Below are 20,019 nucleotides of genomic sequence, written 5' to 3'. Positions count from 1 at the left end.
GATAATTACACGTCTCCTGATCCACAGTGTTGAGACAAGCGATTGAACTGAGAATGAGACCCATCATCATTCAAACTTGCTGCAGCCATGTGGTGCGTGCCTGCTGAGTCACTACAAAGCTGCTGCTTTATCACTGTTGTGGATTTAAAAATAGGTTAGTAGAGAGGGATTTTTGCCAAGATCAGCAAACTCAAAACAGAGAGGAAGTTTATTTGTGTTTCCCAGAGAGTCATCATCATCATCACGAAAATACTACAGCATGAGGAAATGACTCCTGTGCTTGGGAGAATTTATTTATCTGATGTTAATTCTACTCTTTCTCTCAGCAGCTATTTTTCATAAGTGGTTGATCCTTAAAGACATTTAAGGAAAATGCCAAACATACGCAGGAGCCAGTCTCTTAAAATTGCTTTTCTCTGTTGTAACATGAATAGATTTGAGTTTTTGGACAAAGTAAGACATTTGAAGACCCTTTCATTGTTTCAGTAAGTGACAGTAAGTTACTGATGTGTTTCTTGTATTTAGCTAGGTCTGAAAGAGATAAAAGTTCTAACCCTAACTTCTGTAATAGTATACTATAGTATATTTGGATTTTGGACTGTTACAGACAAATCAAGACATGGGCTAGAACTCACAACTGTTTTCTTTCCTAGTTGTTTGTTCAACAAAATGTCAGAAAATTGTGAAAAATGTCCATCCCAAAATCCCAAAGCCTGTGGTTATGCCCTCGGATGTCTTGTTTTTATCCAATAAACAGTCCCAAACTCAAAGATATTATGTTTCCGTTGACAATATTGACATTTAAGAGACTGATATCGCAACATTTTGATATTGTTGTCTTGAGGAATGACTCAAAATGATTAATCAAATGTCAAAATAGTTGCAGATTATTTTTCTGTCAATTGATTTATCATTGTAATCCACCCTCTGTATCCAGCATTCTTCACAAACAGTGGTTTTATTAGCATAAACAGGACATTCAGTCATTTCAGAACTTTTTTTGTATTTATTCTTGAGCATCAGAATTTCACATTACAATTACCACTATATCCCCTTTCACTTCTTTCCTTCCTGCTGCGGTAAGAGGGGATTTACATGTGAGGGTGAATCCATCCACAGGAGGGAGCCACGGTGCAGCAGCATCTCACTGATCTGCAATGTTGACCTTATTGTTCCAGCTCCTCTAGACACAGCAGAGAAGCATTTACACTTCAAACGCATCAACAGAGGGAAAGTAGATTAACAGCTGGCCCACCCCACCTTCTGCTTTTTACACTGCAAAAATACATGCTAAAGTATGCACAAATTTAGCATTCAAATACGACAGCTGAACTAGAACGGGTGTGCTGTTCACTCCACTTGCTCTGAGGATTTGCACGGCACAAGCAATAATGTGACCTCACAATGGAGGGAAATGTGACAGCTCAGCTTGGCTTTGATTAACGCCAATAAAGAGATGAGTTCGCTGCATTTGATCATGATGCGTGTGTCTGAATCGTGGTTACTGGGATGAGAGCAAGGTGCTATGTAGGTTTTGTATTCATAACCTCAGACCAACCAGACACTAGCATGGCTTTAGGAATTATTCTAATGTAATCTAGTGTTTTGGCAATGATTTATCTTGAGGAGTACTACTTAGCCTGTAAAAACAGTTGTGTAATGCCTTCTGTGGCTCTGGAGGGAACTTTCCAAATTATAACACAGATGGTATCACCCCCAGCTTAATGGAAATACGATTTTAAATCACTGGAGTATCCCTTTAAGTGTTGTATCTGTGCTCTTTTAGCATGTTGCTCCTGTTCCGCCCCACATTCCAGAGTGTCTGTATAGGAAGTCAAACAATAAATTAATGTGGATTCTTTTAGTGGATCATCAATTTTACAGGCACATATTTTTTCTATCTCTGATCAACTCTCTCCAAGCAGACCTGCTCACAGAGACTTAATTTACACACTACATTGGCACAATATGTCAGTCAATTAATGATTTTATCCCAAAGGTGGCAATTGGTCTTTTCACAAGCCATTTCTCCCTGTCTGTGGGGCTGCTAGGGATTAATTATCCTGTCCAAGACCACCAAAGTCCACATGAGATACTGTCCACAGAACAGAACTGCGCTTAGTTGGTGAGTCCAACCATCCTGCTGCTTATGTCCCACAGTTTCTTGGCTGCCTCTTCATCTGTAGCTTTGACCATCAGCTCCTCCTCCTTGCAGTTAGCGAAGCACTTCCCTGACACTCCCTCCACCTCTGGGGAGCAGGCCAGATAGAGAGGAGTCTGGGCCCCCTCAAGCGGACTCTTGAAAAAGATCATTGAGGCGAGGTTGAACAGTGGCTTTGCCAGGAGAGGGATTTGAACGTGCCTGCCCAGTCTGGTCCTCACGATGCCCGGTGTGAGAGCATTGACCGTGACCCCCGTGCCCTCCAGCTGACGAGCCAGTTCAAGTGTGAACAGCAGGTTGGCCAACTTGCTCTGACTGTAGCAGAAGGCCTTGTCGTAGTTATTTTCACTGTTCAGGTCATCAAAGTTGATGTGGCCGTACTTGTAAAGCTTGGAGGAAACCACAACGATGCGGCTGGGAGCTGAAGACTTCAAGAGGTCCAGCAGGAGGTGAGTGAGAAGGAAGTGGCCAAGGTGATTCACACCAAACTGCATCTCGAAACCATCCTCTGTCTTCATGTAGGGACACTGATAGATGCCTGCATTGTTAATGAGCACATCAATCCTGGGCTCCTCCTAATGGGTAAGAGACATTTAAACCATGTAAAATTTGATAACAGTAAGTTAAAAATTGTTTGTACCTTTTCTATCAGAAATAGCCTAAATCTTAATCTGTCTGAATATTCACCTGTAACAAACAAAATACTGTACATTTGTCTTAGAATTTATGCTTGCACCTTCTATGTGTTTTGAACATAAACAGCCTTCACTGGAAGACTTTTACACTGTACCTGCCTTTATCAAAGCACCTGTTATCTTGGGGCCTTGTGGTCACCAATAAGTCTTTCAGGTAGCACCCTGAGACACCCAGTGGTTATGGGAGGTAAATGTTGGCTCATGGAAAAAGAAATGGCAGGTTGATGTTTCTATGAAGGATGCAATATTATAAAGGAATATTCCAAGAAAAGGAAGATTGGTACTTTTTTAGCACTAGCGAAATTTGTGAGTGACTATACAATGGTATGGAATAAGCTGCTCTAATAGTTATAAATTTCTGGACACTACATTTAACAGGAAACAGGAACAGAAAATGAAGCACAGACTATTTTGATGACTGATAATTTAAATGATTTTTCAAGCAAAAGTGCAAAATATATGATGGTTCCAGATTCTCAAATGTAAGAACGTGCTGCTTTAATTGGTCTTATTTTATAGTAATTTGAATATTTTGGGGTTTTGGACTGTTGGTTGGACAAAACTAGATGTTTGAGGATGTTACATTGAGCTTTAGGGAAAGTGTGATCAGCATTTTCCACCGTTTTCTGTTTTATACACAAAAACATTGTAAAAGCACTGAAATTCATTGTTTGTTAGGCTTATACATTTTCAGTTTCACAGTTTGACTTGCGCTGCGTGAATGCTCCAAATGACTCATGGCTCAGTTACAGTGACTGAGAGTACATCTCAATTACTCTGAGCTAACTAAATAACTAACTATGTGAGTAAGTAAATTAAAACAAGTGACCATATCAATACCATAAGGAGACCTATATTTCCCACAGCTTTCTCATCCTAATTACAATGTAACAGGTGTCAAACTAATGTCAGGTAACTGGGTGAAGGGCCAGCAGGCTACTGAAGTTCAGCACCACGGACAGTCCCCTGTAAACATTCTCCTTTGAACTAGACATGACAATAGCTGGAATGACACCAGCCATTTAAAAAGATGAACAACACTGTAACTAGTAAACTCTCCAGACTTCCCCATTTTCACAACTTGCCTTTTGAATTTCCTCGCAAAATCTTCGGACTGATCCTAGAGAAGCAAGGTCCAGGTGTTTGATGACCACCTCCCCCTGCTCCGGTCCCGCTTCTCTCCTGATTTCCTGGGCTGCCTCTTCGGCGCTCCGCTGGTCCCGACAGGCCATAATGACCCGGGCTTGGAGCTTCAGCAGCTCGCCGGCCAGGGCCTTCCCTATCCCGCTGTTAGCCCCAGTCACGATGACAGTCTTTCCCCGCATAGCGTCGGCTGGATATTGGAGCAACTTCACGGCTTTCTGCACGGGGAACAAACGGCGTACAAGGAATAGGACCCCACCGCCGACAACAGCGGCAACTAGCACCGCAGTGTACATGAAAGCCGGGACCGGTAACAGGTCAGTGGGGACAAGAGCACCGGATAAGTGGTGTGGTCTATGTGTCCAAGTTACAAAATTAACCCGGAAATAATCTCCACACGACTTTGTCAGCCTAACCAGCAGCCTTACACTATTTGCGGTGGGTAATAAAACAAACCACTTCAGTTAACTGACTGAAAGCAAATAGTTAAACGATCGCAAAGCAGCAATGTAACTAATACTAGCAAGCTAACTCAGCTAGCTACATTAGCTACTTCGCGGATACTGTCAAAGTACTTCCGGTGTATTTTCGAAACCGAACCACGACACACAATATACTAATTGTAGGACTACACCCGCTTAAAAAAGTTTCTGCACATTTAAAGTATTATACATGATTTTATTTCCAAACTGATAGTATCGTTGTAGTGCAAATAACACTACTGAAGCTGACAGAAAATATTAGAATGATCCTTTTCCTCTGTTGTCCTTATATGTATCAACCACTAGGTGGAGCTATATGAATGCAAAGATATATTAAGCTTAATATTATGATGACAAAAAGAAGCTTGTACAGATGCAGATGCCTTTAAATATGAAATATGAGTTTTCATTCTTCTCTAATGACCCCTGGTCAGGTGGAATGGAAACTGTAAACTGAGAGGACCTCATGAAGACTAACATTGAGGTGTCAGCTGATGAGGATCCTTATAGGTGATAAGTGGCTAGAGCAGATTTCCCCTGCAGCCTTTTTATTGTAGCATAGATAAACCCAGGGTTCAGTATACTGTAACTGACCTGTTGACCTGTTCTTATAACAGGTGACTCCATGGTTGGGGGGGGGGGCTCTTACCATGAATGTGGCGTGAGTTATTCATACTCAAACTGTGTTTGCATTTCACCAGTGATGGTTCTGAGTTCGAGATGTTTTTCATTATCATTTAATCTGGCAATTATTCTCATGATTAATTGTTTGGTCTATATAATGTGCAATAATAAGAATGGTGAAAAATGTCTGTTGCAGATTCCACAGTCTAACGTTACCAACTAACCAATCGTCTGTCCAAAACCCAAAGATGTTCTGTTCACTATATGAGGAGAGAAAGTATCATATCTTACATTTAAGAAGCTGAAACCAGAGAACTGTTGATATTTGCATTGCCGGTTAATTTTCGGTGGAGCAAATAATCTCTTATTGTTGACAGTGACATCAGTTATCTTCTGTTGCTGTCATATCGCAGTACTGGAACATACTCTGCAGAATTGTTTGTAATATTTACCATATTCCCATTTATCTGCGTTAAAGCAGTCTAGTTTTAATTTACAGTATTTCATTTATGAATCAATTATGGTGCAATCAAATACGCCCCAGGCAATTAGGATTTGTTGTCTGCTTCTCGCGTGTGATTCATAATCATTCATAACTTATAATCCTAACTCACTGCTCAGACATTGCCCCAGGACAAGAGACAAACAAAGTGTAAAAGTCTTAGAAACAGTCGACAAGTTACTTCACTTCCTCTTTGCTCGCTGTGTCTCCAGTTGAGTAATACCTCCCGTTTATTTCAGGGTTTGCTTTAGTTCCCGTTACACGACAGCTAATATACAGGGTTGGTAGGGAAATGCGGTGCAGTGTAGGGCACAGTCTGTCATAACAGCAGCGTAAAGGCCATTTTTAATACTTTTGTTTAACGTGTCTTGTCATCGTATTTTCATCGTATTTTAAAAGGCGATTTCTTCGAGGTGTGGTAATAGGATAAAAGGCATGTATCCATTTCCAGTCACATTTATTCTGGTTGTGATCCTCTCCTCTCCGATGTGTAAGGGTAAGTAACACTTGAAATATTTGATATTTATTGTAGTAGGTAACGCACAGAGGTAAAGTAAATGCAGAGGCCATATGCTTGTTGGATTTCTGGGAAATGCATGTTTTGTTTTGGTTTCATATCATAATGTTGGCAGTGCTTGATATGGAATAGTAAATATGGAACCGGTATTTAAAAATGTATAAAACTCTATACTACTTTACTTGTTAGGTGATATTTTTTATCTAACAAGATATTACTTAGATTAACACATTGCAGTTTTCAATTTATATTTAAAATACTTGCAAGAATTTTAAATATAGTATTTCTTGCTCTCATGTAAACACAGGTGTGTTTCTTACATACAGTACTTATTGTTATATAAAAAACTACTACCACATGTGAACAAAAAGTAGTATCTACTGGTTGTGCTGTAACATTCATAAAGCACTTAAGTTTTGAAACACTCAAAAGAGTATAGCGAAACATCTGGGCGTCTGATGGCTCTCCTGATTGCCAAAAAGCAGTACAACAATCCTTTTACATGCTGGATGACAACTTTTGCTGCAGAGGTTTTCACAAGTCATTTTCATCCAAAGTAAAACTCCACAGACCTAAAGTGATTGCACCATTTAGACAATTAGTGGGCTCCTTAGACACAATGGCTGAGTATCTGATAGTAAAATTAAGGTGATGGGTCAGGTGGTAGTTTTAAATCCACTGTGTCCATGATGAAATTATTGTAAATATTGTCCATGAGACCAATTATACTCAGGAAGAAAATGACGAAATCGCTGTTGACAACTTAGAGAAGGATTAAATTTTGTTCTTTGTGGTTGTTGGACCGGTTTCATCTGTTTGTAAGTTGGTTTTTGGGGATCAACTACACATGAACCCAAGTAGCTCTAACTCTAGTTCTATGACCACACATGCTGGAAGCTGTTCTCTAGTTGCAAACAAACCTTTCCTCTGAATTTTACATTGATATGGACTTTTGATCGCAAATGAACTGAAGCCTTCTTCAAACGGCATTACTTACTGGCTGGTGGAAAATCCTGTGGCTTGTCTTGTCTTGCTGTAAGCAGCATTTTACTACTAGTTTTTATACACAGACTTTAAACACAACTTTATACACAGTCAGATAGTATCATCCAGTGCTTCCCAAGGTTGGGGCCAGGTCCTTCCAAAGAGGCAGTCATTTATCTAATCTTTGTTTGTTGTGAAATAAGCAAACTTTGACCTCTTTGGCCCTCAAACCACATAAATGAAACCATATGAGATGAGGGAAAATGTCTTCAGTGGTGCTGCCAATGACTCACAAACATTAGAAATATATTTAAATCACAGACCAAAAAGTTTGTCAACCACTTTTTTAATCTTTAACAATTTTATATCATAAACTCATTACAAGCTATTTTTTGTAAAATCCTACTCTAAAAAGTAACTAGTAACTTACAAATATGGTTAGATAAAAAGTAGAATATTTACCTCTGGAATAGCAGTGTATAGGTATAAAGTAGCTTAAAATGGATGTACAGAAGTATAAGTACTTAAAATCAGTACTTGAGTAAAAATCGTTTTCAAAATGCTGGCCTATGTTCATTGAGTATGCGATAAACAAACAAAAAAAAAAGTACAAATTGCATTGGCTAAATCAAAGCCTGTTTATTCTGTTTATTGTTTATTGTGTTCCTGCCACATATCTTAAAGGACCAGTCTGTAAGATTTAGTGGCATCTAGTGATGAGGTTGCAGATTGCACCCAACTGAATACCCTTCCCATCACTCGACCCTTTCCAAGCATGTAGGAAAACCGACAGTGCTCTTCAGGTGACATAAAAATGCGAAAGGCCCTCTCCAGAGCCAGTGTTTTGTTTGTCTGTACTGGGCTACTGTAGAAACATGGCATCGAAAACTGGTGGGGACCCGTTTCCTATGTAGATATGATGGCCTCATTCTAAGCAAATGAAAACCCAGCAGTTCATACCCACTCTTAGTTTCAGGGATTATACATAAATGAAAACAGAACCCTGCTACAAACCAGATGTGGAACAATATTGTTCATATTTTTGTACAGTTATTACTGTAATTTGGCCCAGTAATCATTGTGCGCTGATTAGGTTTGCACACGCAAAGTCTATTGAGATGAATGAATTTGAAAATGCTGTTGGATATGGGTGAAGCAAAGTTCTATCAAACTTGTCCCAACGTGTAATTTATTTGGTCTTTGTCATCGAGATATTCCATGAGCAGACATTTAAATGCAGTCCCTTAGAGTGTTTGCAATCACACTATTCACACTGCAATGTTGTGACTGTGCAATTCCAGGAAAGGTGTACTCATTTCCAAGAAACTGAAAGCAAAGCCATGGTTTCCTGACAAATAAATATCAAGGTTTAACAAGGTTTAGAAACACAGAGAAGGTTGTCTGATAGTATTTTAAGAATCTACAGAGACTCCTCTTCTGGATGAAAAATGATTCTGCTGTCTGTACCATAATAAAAACGATTTTTAATTTGTTGTAATTTTGTAATTCCCAGAAATGACATACAGTGGCTTTAGAAAGTTTCCAGTCTCCTTCACTTTTTGCGTGGTTTATTGTGTTGGATCAAATTAGCGTAATCCACAATTACAAAGTGAAAACATGTTTTTTGAAGTTTTTACAAATGTATTAAAAATCCATAATGTTGTAGCTAGTGCATGGCCTTTGTAGTGTGAGAGTGGCTACTATTTGGATCCTATATTTCTGTTCTGGTGAAAACAATATAGTTCTCTAATGGCCTTTCCATACTGTTGGAGCTATGATAAAATCTCTTGTGGTCCTAATGTACTTTTAATGAAACAGTAGTCTTCCTGTAAGATGATGTCAAATGGAAAGCTTTCCACCTACAACTACATGTGAAGCAGCAACTGGAACAACAATTCCTTGTTAGATTAAAATTGGCCAACATGTAGATTAGGATATTAGATTTTTTCTTTTTTTTTTTTTTTTTACCACTGTATTGTTGGAGGATCAGTTCTAATACCACAATTGGCAGGCATCTCAGCTGAGTCTGAGAGCATGTGAGGAAAATAACACCAGTACATCACATTCCCTCTGAGACTTTCTTAATAGCTCTAATGATTTACACAAGTCAGGGGAAGAAGCAGTCTTCAGAATCCAGCAGCTTTGAAGTCAGAGAGAGAGAGAAATTCACTGAACAAATCTGAGATGTGGGTGATGATTCAGAGATTTCACAGCTGCCAGATTTCCTCTGTCTAAAGTTAGACTTAAACTCAGAATATCTGCTAGTAGCTAGTACTGGTCTGACACCTGTGCTCTTTTTCCCAGGAATATTTTATGGGCCAGTGGTTGCTGTGGCTTATAAACTGAATCAACAGCTTCTTGTAACTGCATGAATGCAACTGATGGCTGAAACAGAAACTTTTATAATATTGACAAATATACTGTATTTAATATGGACCAATCAAGTTTGTAAGATCTGCTTCGGCGGGCGATACTGATCCAATGTTTGGGATCGGTGCATCCCCAGGACAAACCATGGTGCTAAAATTATCAAAAGACATAATAATATTAAGGTCTTGGTATCAAAGCTTAGCAATGACTATTATGCAGGATGGATTAAGAGCAAAGAATTGGTAATGTCAGTGAGCTGGTTTATCTCAAAAAGTGATTTTGGGTTAAATTGATGCTTGTATTTACTAAAGTTTAAGTGAAACCTTTTTTTCACTGATGATGAAGCACAGGTCCTGAATTATTTATTGACTCAGATATTAGTAATGGTAATAGATGTGCTGCAGGTGCATAGAAGGTCCAGGCTATGTTTCAAGGCTTGTTATTAGTAATTATGACTAATCAGTATGCCTGTGGTGAAAAAAGGCCTAATATTTTGCTGAAGGGGGTGATGCCAGCAGTGAACCACAGAGATACAATCTGCTGGAAAGTGTTGCCTCCCTAACACACCTGATGGGCTTGTTTGATGTTGTTTGGAGTAAAGACTTGTGATGTACTGAGCAGTTTGTGGCTAAAATATGAAAAAAAGAAATCTTATATTTTATGTATATACTATTTAAATATAAATCTTTTGAAGAAAAAGTTTTCAGCACCAAGATTGTGGAGAGTGCAATTGTCTTGTTAACTGTGAATCACCAGTCCTTCAGTTAATCTTATGAAGTGTGTGGTATAAAGGGATAGTTCAGCATTTTGGGGAATATGCTTATTAACTTTCTCTCTATTAACGCTCTCATGTCTGTAAGGGTAAATATGAGGCTACAGCCAGCAGCAGGTTGTCTTAGCGTAGCGTAGGACTTGAAACCTGCTGTTTCCTTTTGACAAAGAAACAGACATTAACACAACATCAGTACATAAAACCAAAGTATAGGAATGACGAATGAGATGTAATTTTCTGGTTAATTTAAGGGGTACATGTTGGTTGATTTTGTTCTTGTTGGACAGAGCCAGGCTAGCTGTTTCATCCTTTTTCCAGATTTCATGCTAAACTGAGCTAATCTGCTAGCTCCAGCTGCATAAATGCCACATCTTCTCATCAAACTCTCAGGAAGGAAGTAAATAAACGTATTTCTTAAAATGCTAACCTATCCCTTTAATATAATAGTTTGTTACATCATTAGGAAACACTGCAGAACTCTGTGTACATTTTGAAATGTTGAATAATGTTATTATGTCCTCCAGGCCAGAATGTGAACACCTGCAATGTTACCCCTAAAGATCAGTACATTGAAGTGGGATCTGATGCCCAGGTAGTGTGCCAGACTTCATGTGTCCGTGGCAAAATCTTCTGGACACTGAACAACAGGCCCATCAACGAAGGGCTGTCAAACGCGACCAACTCCTCACACACAGTATTGTCACTGAAGAACTTCACTCGCCACAGTGCTACATTACAGTGCCATAGCGCAGAAACTCAGCACGTCCTTGGAGGCACCACCATTAGAACCTACTGTAAGAATCATTGCTACTTATATTCTGACACTCTGGTTGTTGATACCTGCAATAAAATGAAACGCTGTATATGATAACTGGCTGTTTGCTTTGTTTTCACAGCAAAACCCAGCAAAATATCATGCAGATTTTATTATGTATCTCAGAATGAAGGTGTACCAGAAAGGTTAACATGCAGCTGGGAGCATCGGATTAATTCATCACTGGAAATAAACTACACTGTACTGTGGGTGGTCATATTTTCTTTCATTTGTGTAAGAATTGTTGTTGTTGGAATATTTATTTTTACTTGTTGATTTACATACTCAATATTAAACATATATTTCTTTCAGTGTTTGCCAGGCGGCAGAATGCACGTCGCATGAAACTGAAAGGACTTCAATAGATATAGATGCTCTTAAAATATACACCAGCAAAAACATCAATATTACAGTGAGAGCTAAAACTGCTGCTTGGGAAGTTTCCTCCAGCCATGTGGAGTTTGACTATTATGACATATGTAAGTAACATGAGATAAATTTTGTGAAGACATATTTATTTCTTAATATTTTTTGTGTTATAACATTTTGCATTTCTGCACTTTAATGTGCTGCCATGATTATATCCCCTCAGTGAAAATTGGCCCTCCAAAGCTAAACATAGCTGTCTTGTCTGATCATCTGTTGGTTAAGTGGGAACGACCGGTTGCCCAAAGGGAGTATCGCTGCCAAGTCAAATACAGTAAGGTATGTTCTTCTTTTATCCCTGAAGACGGCAGTAGTTACTTGAAGCAATGATGAAACTGTGAAAACAGAATAAAACTCCATTTCAATGGTAGTAATCACAAATCAGGGAACATTCACACATCCATGATGCTCCTCAATGCCCACTGCTAGCCTCGTGGTCATATCCAGTCGCTGATTATAAGAACTGATCACCCTACAGTTGTTTGCAGCTGAGCTTTGGTTTTAGTTTAAATCAAATTAGTTATGGGCCAAAAAATATCCCAAATTCGCTTTCTCTTTTGTGTTACATATGTAGCAGTTTGTTAACAAGTGAAACCTGATGCAAATAAATAGTGTATAGCTCGTTTTCTTTCCAGTGTCAGACAAAAAAGGTGTCGTGAGCATGTTTTTCCACTTAACCTCTTGTTGTAGCAATCTGGCATGAGTGTGGTTTAATGGCTGGCTTGATGAGCACTAACCTGATCACAGAAAAAAATATTTCAAATTACAATCTTCAGTCATAAAATAGCTATCAGAAGTTGAGTACCCACAGATGTCCAACAAAGACATTTTCAGAATCGATAAAAGATGCCAGTCAACATCTGCTTCATCACAGATTTAACAACATAGTTGCAACATAATGTTCTAGTATAAACCAACCTCTGCTGGCAGAACATTTCTGTCAGTGAGATGGATGATAATAAAACATTTGAAAGCTAGGATAGCTGTTTTTGATTCAGACTGAATTGTTGTTCACATACCTCTCATTGCTAATTGATGCTATTTTTATATGCCTTTTCCAGGTTGTCAGTGATGGAACTTCAGAGGTAAGAAACACATTTTCCCTGGCAGAATTAATGTTTTCAAGCACAACCACCAAGTTGGTTACATGGAGATGTTGACTTGAAAGTTGTTTACCAGTTAAAATAAAACACAGCATTAGCAAGGCATTATACCCTCAAATCACTTGTAGTCTGTAATAGCCAGGTTGTTTTCGCTAAATTAATGACAAAAAACTAATATTTCAAATTACAAACAATATTCACTGAATTACTATAGGATGAAAGTTGCCTGTCAATATTTTCTCAGTCACATATTTGTCAAAATGGTGGATTTAAACAGCCAGTATCAGTTAAACTGTAACTGCTACGGAACCGTGACGGTGGTGGTTATGCAACGGCATATTTTAACTAAAAACCAGCTGCTTCTGGCAGAATACCTTTGTTTGTTTATCTTTATTGCTCCAAACAGAATAAAAAAGGCGTAAAACCTAGCACATCTGTTTTTGATTTTGGCTGTGGCCATTTTCAAACCCCAAAATGTCCAAGTGTCCCATAGTATATTTGTATCTTGGAGCATGATGCAATATCAGTTCTTCAGTCCCAGAGGTTCCTCAGAATTTGAAAAATGCTTCAAACTGAGATGCTTCCTTTCCTTTTTTCTCTAGGAGGGACTCAAAGAGATTCCAAACAGCAGTGTCAACATAACAGTGGAATCCTGCAGTACCTATAAAATTACAGCTCGCTGTGCGTTAAACAAGGCCCCCTGGAGCGACTGGAGCCAAGAGAAGACGGTTCTGACCAAACTAAACAGTAAGAACAGTATTTGCTCAAAACTGAACACCACTATCTAAGATCTGGACCTGTTATTATCCAGCCGTTGAAAATGATTTACGTCACCATGTAAAACCACTCAGAACGCTGAAGTGAAATTAGTGATAACGTCTCTGATAATTTGTGAACTAGAGTTTAAATGTGATTCACTGACATTTGGAGCAGTCTGTCATAAAGGAAACCTTGCTGTCACTATGGTGCTGGCAAATAGAGATCCTAACAAATAAATAAAGGTCATTTATAAAGATAGTTTATTTAAATTAACATTTATTTTGCCCGAAATATACAAACCAAAAATATCTATTTGCAATATTTTGTGTAGAGACTGTGGAAGATGGAAATTCAGAAACATTATCTCTGGTTCTGAGTGCGGAATAAAGATTAGCGTGAGCTTCTGAAATCTGGCACATGCAAGTGGCAGGTTAGGACATGAATGTGATTTTTATAAAGTCTTAAGTTAAGTATGTGTGTGACAAACACACTGCACAATGTAACCAGATAATTGTAGGTAATTAATAGTCACAGTTTTCACTGAGGTGAGAATGAGTCATTTACAAGATGGTTTTTGAGTCACATAATCATGTGTAACCCAAATTCTTAGTAGAATGCTAGAAAACCACAAGCAGGCCATGACTAAAAGTAATATTATCCCATAATTGTTGGCAGCGGTTACCCTCGCTAAGAAAACTGTTGAACCATGGTGGTGGCCTCAGCTTTCTCGCTTTAGTTCAAACCAAAACTGCTTAGTCTGTATGTGTATCCCAGTGTGACTGTTTTGAACACATTTCAACAGAGAGTGATATCAAGCTGCGTCTGTGGAGAAAGATTGCAGAAAAGGAGAAAAATGGAGTTAGAAAAGTCCATGCCATTTGGATGGTAAGGAGGCCTCTAAGTGCTGCCTTTACATAGCATATTTTTGAAATTCACTTCCTTCATTTCCTGACTCATTATTGAATTTATCAACTTGACAACCTACATTTCCTAAGAGACTTGCTCATTGCATTGCCTCTTGAGCTTAAGTGCTTCAAACTGTCTACACAGGAGATTCCTGCAACATGCCAAGACACATTCATCTACAGTATCAAAAGGATTCCCTACAAGGAGCACATGACTGGAGTCAACTATACAGATACTTCATGCAGCAAATCAAATTGTGTTGTTGATATGAACCAAGATGCACACAGAATAAATCTTACAGTCCTCCATAATGAAACCCCGCTTGCTGAGGACTCTGTTTACGTTCCAGCCGTTGGAGAGAGTGAGTTTTAATGATATTGATTTTTTTTAATGAGTAACAAATTATGGATTGTCTTGTATCATTTTAATGGAAGAATGCTTTGCCCTAATGCATGTCAGAGATCTGATATCAATCAGATTGCTTGTTTTCACTTGATATCACTTGACAGGCCTCCCCCATGTTACTGAACTCCAGACTGCAACCGCTGAAGGTGTTATTCTGGTCAGCTGGAAGGCTCCTGTTCAGCCTGTCAGAGGTTACATGATCGACTGGACCCACAATGGAAATCAATATTATTGGAAGGAGAGCAAATACACAAATACAACACTGTCTGGTAGGTTAGACAGCAGACATGAAATGGTACCAGGATGTTAGATAGAGAGATTAAGATTGAATAAACACTTTGTGGGTGCTAACATGAAAACATGGAATGAACAAGCCTTGTTGATGACTACTGAGTCACCATCATCAAATCCATGGCTGACTTACAGGCTATAACTGAACTTGTCTGAAAACCACATCATGCCTTGTTTTTAATTGTCCAGGCGTGGCGAATAATGGATGCACCGGTGGGAAAAGACCTTTAAAAGCTGCCCTGTAATGCATTTGCCAGAAACATCTTGTCATGTAAAAATGTGGAGTTTTCAAGAACTGTGACTCATTCCTCACAGAGATTACATTTGCTACAGTCTATTGTCTTGCTTTCTTGCTTGACTATTCCAAAAGGGGCAGTCGAAGAAAGAATTGAGTACAATTTGATGGACTTATACTTCACCTAAGTGTTTCCTTTTATGTACATTTTCCTCCACTACATTTATTTTACAGCATTAGTTCCTAGTTACTCAAAGTAGTTAAAACCACCTCCACCTTAACCAGTTACAACAGTAAAATACTTTTTATGCATTGATGCATTACTATTAATTAATTACTATTGTCGATGACACTTCTTTACTTGCATAGGAATCTGAATGAAGGACCTGTACTTGTAATGATGTGTTTTTATATTGCTGTATTGGTACTTCTACTTAAATAGAGGGACAAGAACAAGAGACTACAGCCATGCTAGCAGCTGTATCAGGCTATATTTTAAAACAGCAGTGCTTTCACTTAAATGCTAACACATAGTGAATAATGCTAATGTGTAGTGGTATTGTGTTTACCATGAACACCATAGTAGTCTAGTGTGCTGTCATACTAGCAGTTGCTACTTGGTACTTAACACAAAATACAACTGAAGCTGATGGGAATGTAAGTATGGGACAAATTAAAATTTGGACCCTGATGATGGCGCTTAATGGAAAGTCAGTCACCAAATTCAATAGGCATTGTCATCTGGGGAACATGAATGTCAGTTCAAAATTCCACGGCAATCCATTTGATAATTCTTGGAATGTTTTAGTCTGAACCAAAGTGGTGGACTGACTGTCCGCCATCTATAGCATAGCCGAGAAGCTCAGTAGAACCAGTAGTAGAGAGATATAAATGGCTATAATGTGTTTAACAATCACTCACCACTTCACTGTAAGAGATTTTCTTCCTTTTCTTGCAGACCTCTTGGATAAGAAGCCATACAATATCACAGTAACTCCCCTTTTCAATGACAAGACAGGTCATGGCATGCAAGCCCTTCAGATCTGCTCCAGAGTTGGAGGTACGTCATTCTATAGACTTTTTTATGATTCTAAAAAAATGTTTATTTTTCATGTTTTACCAGTCTAATTTTGAAAATATGGTCTCTACAGATCCAGGGAACGTCACTTTCGTCGATGTTCGACCTTACGACAAAAGTGCCTATGTGAGCTGGAGTACAGAGTCACAGGAGGAATGCAGTGGTGCTGTCATCAACTACACAGTCCTCTGCAGTATTGAGGGTAGTCCAGTGCTCAGTAAGTCTTACACAGACTTGTATGAAATTTGCACGTGGGTTGAAGAAATCTTTTTCCTTTAACAATGCATTTGTGATATTTCTGTGGCGGTCTTTTTATAGATGTTACTGTAGATCATTCAAAGCAGGACATCCTTTTACAAGATCTGAAACCAGACACCCGATACAGTGTTTACGTCATGGCCACAGCTCTCACTGGAACCACCAAAAGCAGAGAGAGGCTCTTTAAAACCAAAAGATTTGGTAAGTATTCTGTAAGGGCATCGGGGATATCTGGTTTCAGAATAAATGTTACTCATCCCTAATTCTAGGACTACAGCTTCAGCTTTCATAAATTTGCATATTTCCTCGGCTGACTTTGGCAAAGTTAACAATAAGACTCACACAGGCCAAGGCTTGTACCTTTACAAGACTTGTACAACACAACAGTGAAAGTGTTGAGATTTTAACATGATCCTGAACAAGAGTGCTCCACCAGCTGAGAGTATTGTGCTGTCCTGGTAGAGGAGGGTAGAGGAGCATGCAGCACTTCTTCAAACAACAGCTTGGAGGCTTGCAAACATGTCTGTTCACCTAAAAAAACTGCAACGCAGAACTAGAGGATTAGCCACAATACCAACAGTTGCATCAATTCTGCTCTGGTCATCAGTGTTAAGATACTTTGTGGCTGTAGTCACAAGTCGTTTGAAGCCCTCTTTGAACTGCGAGAATATCTAGGAGTCAAAACAATCAAATAGACTACTGGATAGCTGAGTTTTAGTCCTATGAGTTCTGGGAAAAGTAAGGGAGTAGAGCAGAACAACAGCAGACAGAGCTTTTCTATGTCTAGATATTTGTTTGTGGTTGGAAAACCAGAATGACATCACAAATAAGTTTGATGAAGAGATGTTATTTTCCAAAACGAAATGAGACTTTAATCTGAGAATAAAAAATAAAATATGGAGCTGATTATTGACTACAAGGGTAATAAATCCATACCACTAACATAACCACATTATTACTCATACTACTCATTCAAACAATATATTGAGGGTTTTATACAGTAGGTAATACCCTGCTTGCATTTCATAAAGCTCTGAGGAAATGAATCAACAAACTACTGTGTAACATTTTTTTTTCTCTGATAGATCCAAGGCTTATCACAGCACTTGGTGTCTCTGGAACCATCATTATAATTCTCGTGTTATCTCTTGGATTATGCTGTGCTGTTCAGTAAGTTTCCATCTTTCAGTCAATTAAAACACTGAACCAATGACATTTTCATGGCATCAAAAATAAAAGGCACTTTGTATGAGATGTCATGGTCACAGTGTGATTAACTGTATGACCACAAATTCTTAAAACTTGTCTTCTAATAATGTTTATTAATCTGCTTTTCAGATGGAAGAAGTTCAGGGAGAAGCCGTTGCCTAACCCAGGCCTCAGCTCTGTGGCGTTGTGGCCATCGCCAGGTCATCAAGAGGTGAATGCAGTGAAGAAGGAAATAGAGGGAATGAATAACAGCTATATTAAAGTGGCTGAGGGAGGGAAATGATTAAATTCTTGGCTTCTTAGTCAGGAGATTCCCCTGAGGGGATTTTGACCTCACATTAAAAAAGTAAAGTCATAGCTGAAACTGAATATCTTTTATTTTTTGACTATTGTTTTAGCAAAGCAAGCAATTCAAACATTTCTTCTTGGGCTCTGATAAATAATAATGCACATGCAGTATTTCACTTTTTCTGATACTTTACAAAAAACAAACAAACAATTGATTGTTTAATTGAGAAAATAATCTGCTAAATTGTATTTATCAACATGCAGATCTACAGCATTTAGATTAAAAGCCTTCTCCCCACTGTCAGAGGTAGAAGTAGTAGTTTTGAAATTGTAAATATATTGAGTCTAAAACATACTGGAATCAGCCTGAATAAATATGTCTGTTAAGTGTTTTAATCATGTAATCTAACGACCCCATGTCATTTGCTATAATATAATAATAATAATATGCATGTAAACTGCATTATTTTGCCTTTCATTGGTCACTTTTCTGTGGTTGATCAGTGATGTCTCATGATGAAATCTTTGATATCATGATTCTGTATCCTAGGTTTTATCTCCTGAAAACAAAAAACAAAACAAACAAAAGAAGAATTATTTGAAGATTTCAAAAGGCAACACCTTACACCTTTTTCTTCTTCTTTTCTCTGTGTGTCTATGTGTTAATGTTTGGATACTTGCACAGAGGACGCCACCCTCCCAGGCAGTCAATAACCCATCTGAGAGCCCCTGTGACATGGTTTACCCAGAGGAAACTCAGAGAATGCCCTCTCCACTGCCAGATACAAGCTGTAGTGGTAACCCAGCCAGTGACCAGACTGAGCAATACACAGACCCAGCCCTAGTTCTCACACCAGACGTGCAGAATGAGAAACCAACTGAACTTATAGAGACGCTGCACCTGAGTTCTCCTGGAGAATCTACAGCGTTACTGTCCTCGGGGGACGGCCCATTCAGCCCATATCGAAGTCAGAGTTCTGTGGAAACTCCTGCGTCAAGGACAAGTAAGCTATGTCCGCGTGTTCCAGTAAAACAGCAAGAAAAGACGGCACCGATGACTGTTTACGTCACTCTGAGCATGTTTGAGCAAGGTCAGGGCCGATGAGAGCAACTGAAACACAACCATAACAACATTCCAGGCGTCAACATGTGTAAGTATGTCAGATCTGATTAAAGCTTTCCAAAGACTCTCATTGTGGTGTGTTTCTTGGCACTCTGTAATTATATATCAACACTTACTTACTTTCTGTCTTTGTTGATGCAAACATGCAATATTTATGGATAGAAAATGTGTGGTAGCCGCTTTATTGAGTCAACCTCATGTATATACCTGATGTAATTTTTGTTCAGCACTGACAACATCTATACCAGAATGTTGATAATATTTATCACTGTAAACAAAAAATATCTTTTAACTTTGTGTTCACACTGCTGCCAAGATAAGGCTGGAATAATGTAACAAATGTACTGTTTGTATTATATAACAACCCCCTTCAATTGTGTTATGACAGCATGCAAATCTAAACAGGGGGACTGCTATTTTGTTGTAAACATCATAATATTAGATATGTATTGTAAGATTATCTGTTGTTTCCTGTTTGTTATCATTGATATCTTCACTTGTTAAAAAAGTAGTAAACATGCTTGAGACTTTAAAGCTGTGGCTCATTGCAGTTTTTCTTACCAAATGGCAACGGGTAACAATGGTATGGACTATATGTAAGCTACTTAACAGAGTAGCATTAATGTTTTTTATTTATAAATTGGGAATTGGGGTAAGAATGGCTACAAAAGTTCAGTTTCTTCACAGTCATAATCTAATGATCACAAATTTTATATCAGCAGAAATAGCCTTAGATCTCTTAACTGGCACACAACAACACACTTATGAAACATGAAACCTGGAATGAATTTTGTAAAAAAAAAAAAAAAAAAAAAAAAAAAAAAAAAAACCATAGTGAACCATAGTACACCCCCCCCCCCTTTTTTTCTTATTT

At 38.5% G+C, this 20,019-nt stretch overlaps 2 protein-coding genes across 2 annotated transcripts; one reads left to right on the top strand and one right to left on the bottom strand.

The window, feature by feature from the left end:
* Window positions 1–983: 983 nt before the first annotated feature.
* Window positions 984–4,574, bottom strand: rdh14b (retinol dehydrogenase 14b). The gene is made up of 2 exons (XM_018661663.2): window positions 3,942–4,574; window positions 984–2,736 (listed from the first exon to the last, which is right to left on the bottom strand). The coding sequence occupies exons 1-2, from the start codon at window positions 4,293–4,295 to the stop codon at window positions 2,119–2,121; spliced, it is 972 nt and encodes a 323-aa protein (XP_018517179.1). The 5' UTR covers window positions 4,296–4,574; the 3' UTR covers window positions 984–2,118.
* Window positions 4,575–5,128: 554 nt separating this feature from the next.
* Window positions 5,129–19,679, top strand: LOC108873495 (interleukin-31 receptor subunit alpha). Its single transcript, XM_018661700.2, has 16 exons — window positions 5,129–6,103; window positions 10,775–11,044; window positions 11,147–11,270; window positions 11,377–11,543; window positions 11,657–11,769; window positions 12,552–12,575; window positions 13,196–13,340; window positions 14,155–14,237; window positions 14,403–14,619; window positions 14,768–14,932; window positions 16,148–16,249; window positions 16,341–16,484; window positions 16,586–16,726; window positions 17,611–17,695; window positions 17,864–17,945; window positions 18,708–19,679. Exons 1-16 carry the CDS (start codon window positions 6,043–6,045, stop codon window positions 19,125–19,127), a joined length of 2,343 nt encoding a protein of 780 aa, XP_018517216.1. The 5' UTR covers window positions 5,129–6,042; the 3' UTR covers window positions 19,128–19,679.
* Window positions 19,680–20,019: the final 340 nt, after the last annotated feature.

Source organism: Lates calcarifer, linkage group LG7_1 (genome assembly GCF_001640805.2).
Source record: "Lates calcarifer isolate ASB-BC8 linkage group LG7_1, TLL_Latcal_v3, whole genome shotgun sequence".
NCBI lineage: Eukaryota > Metazoa > Chordata > Actinopteri > Centropomidae > Lates > Lates calcarifer.
This window is presented reverse-complemented; position numbering and strand designations above follow the sequence as displayed.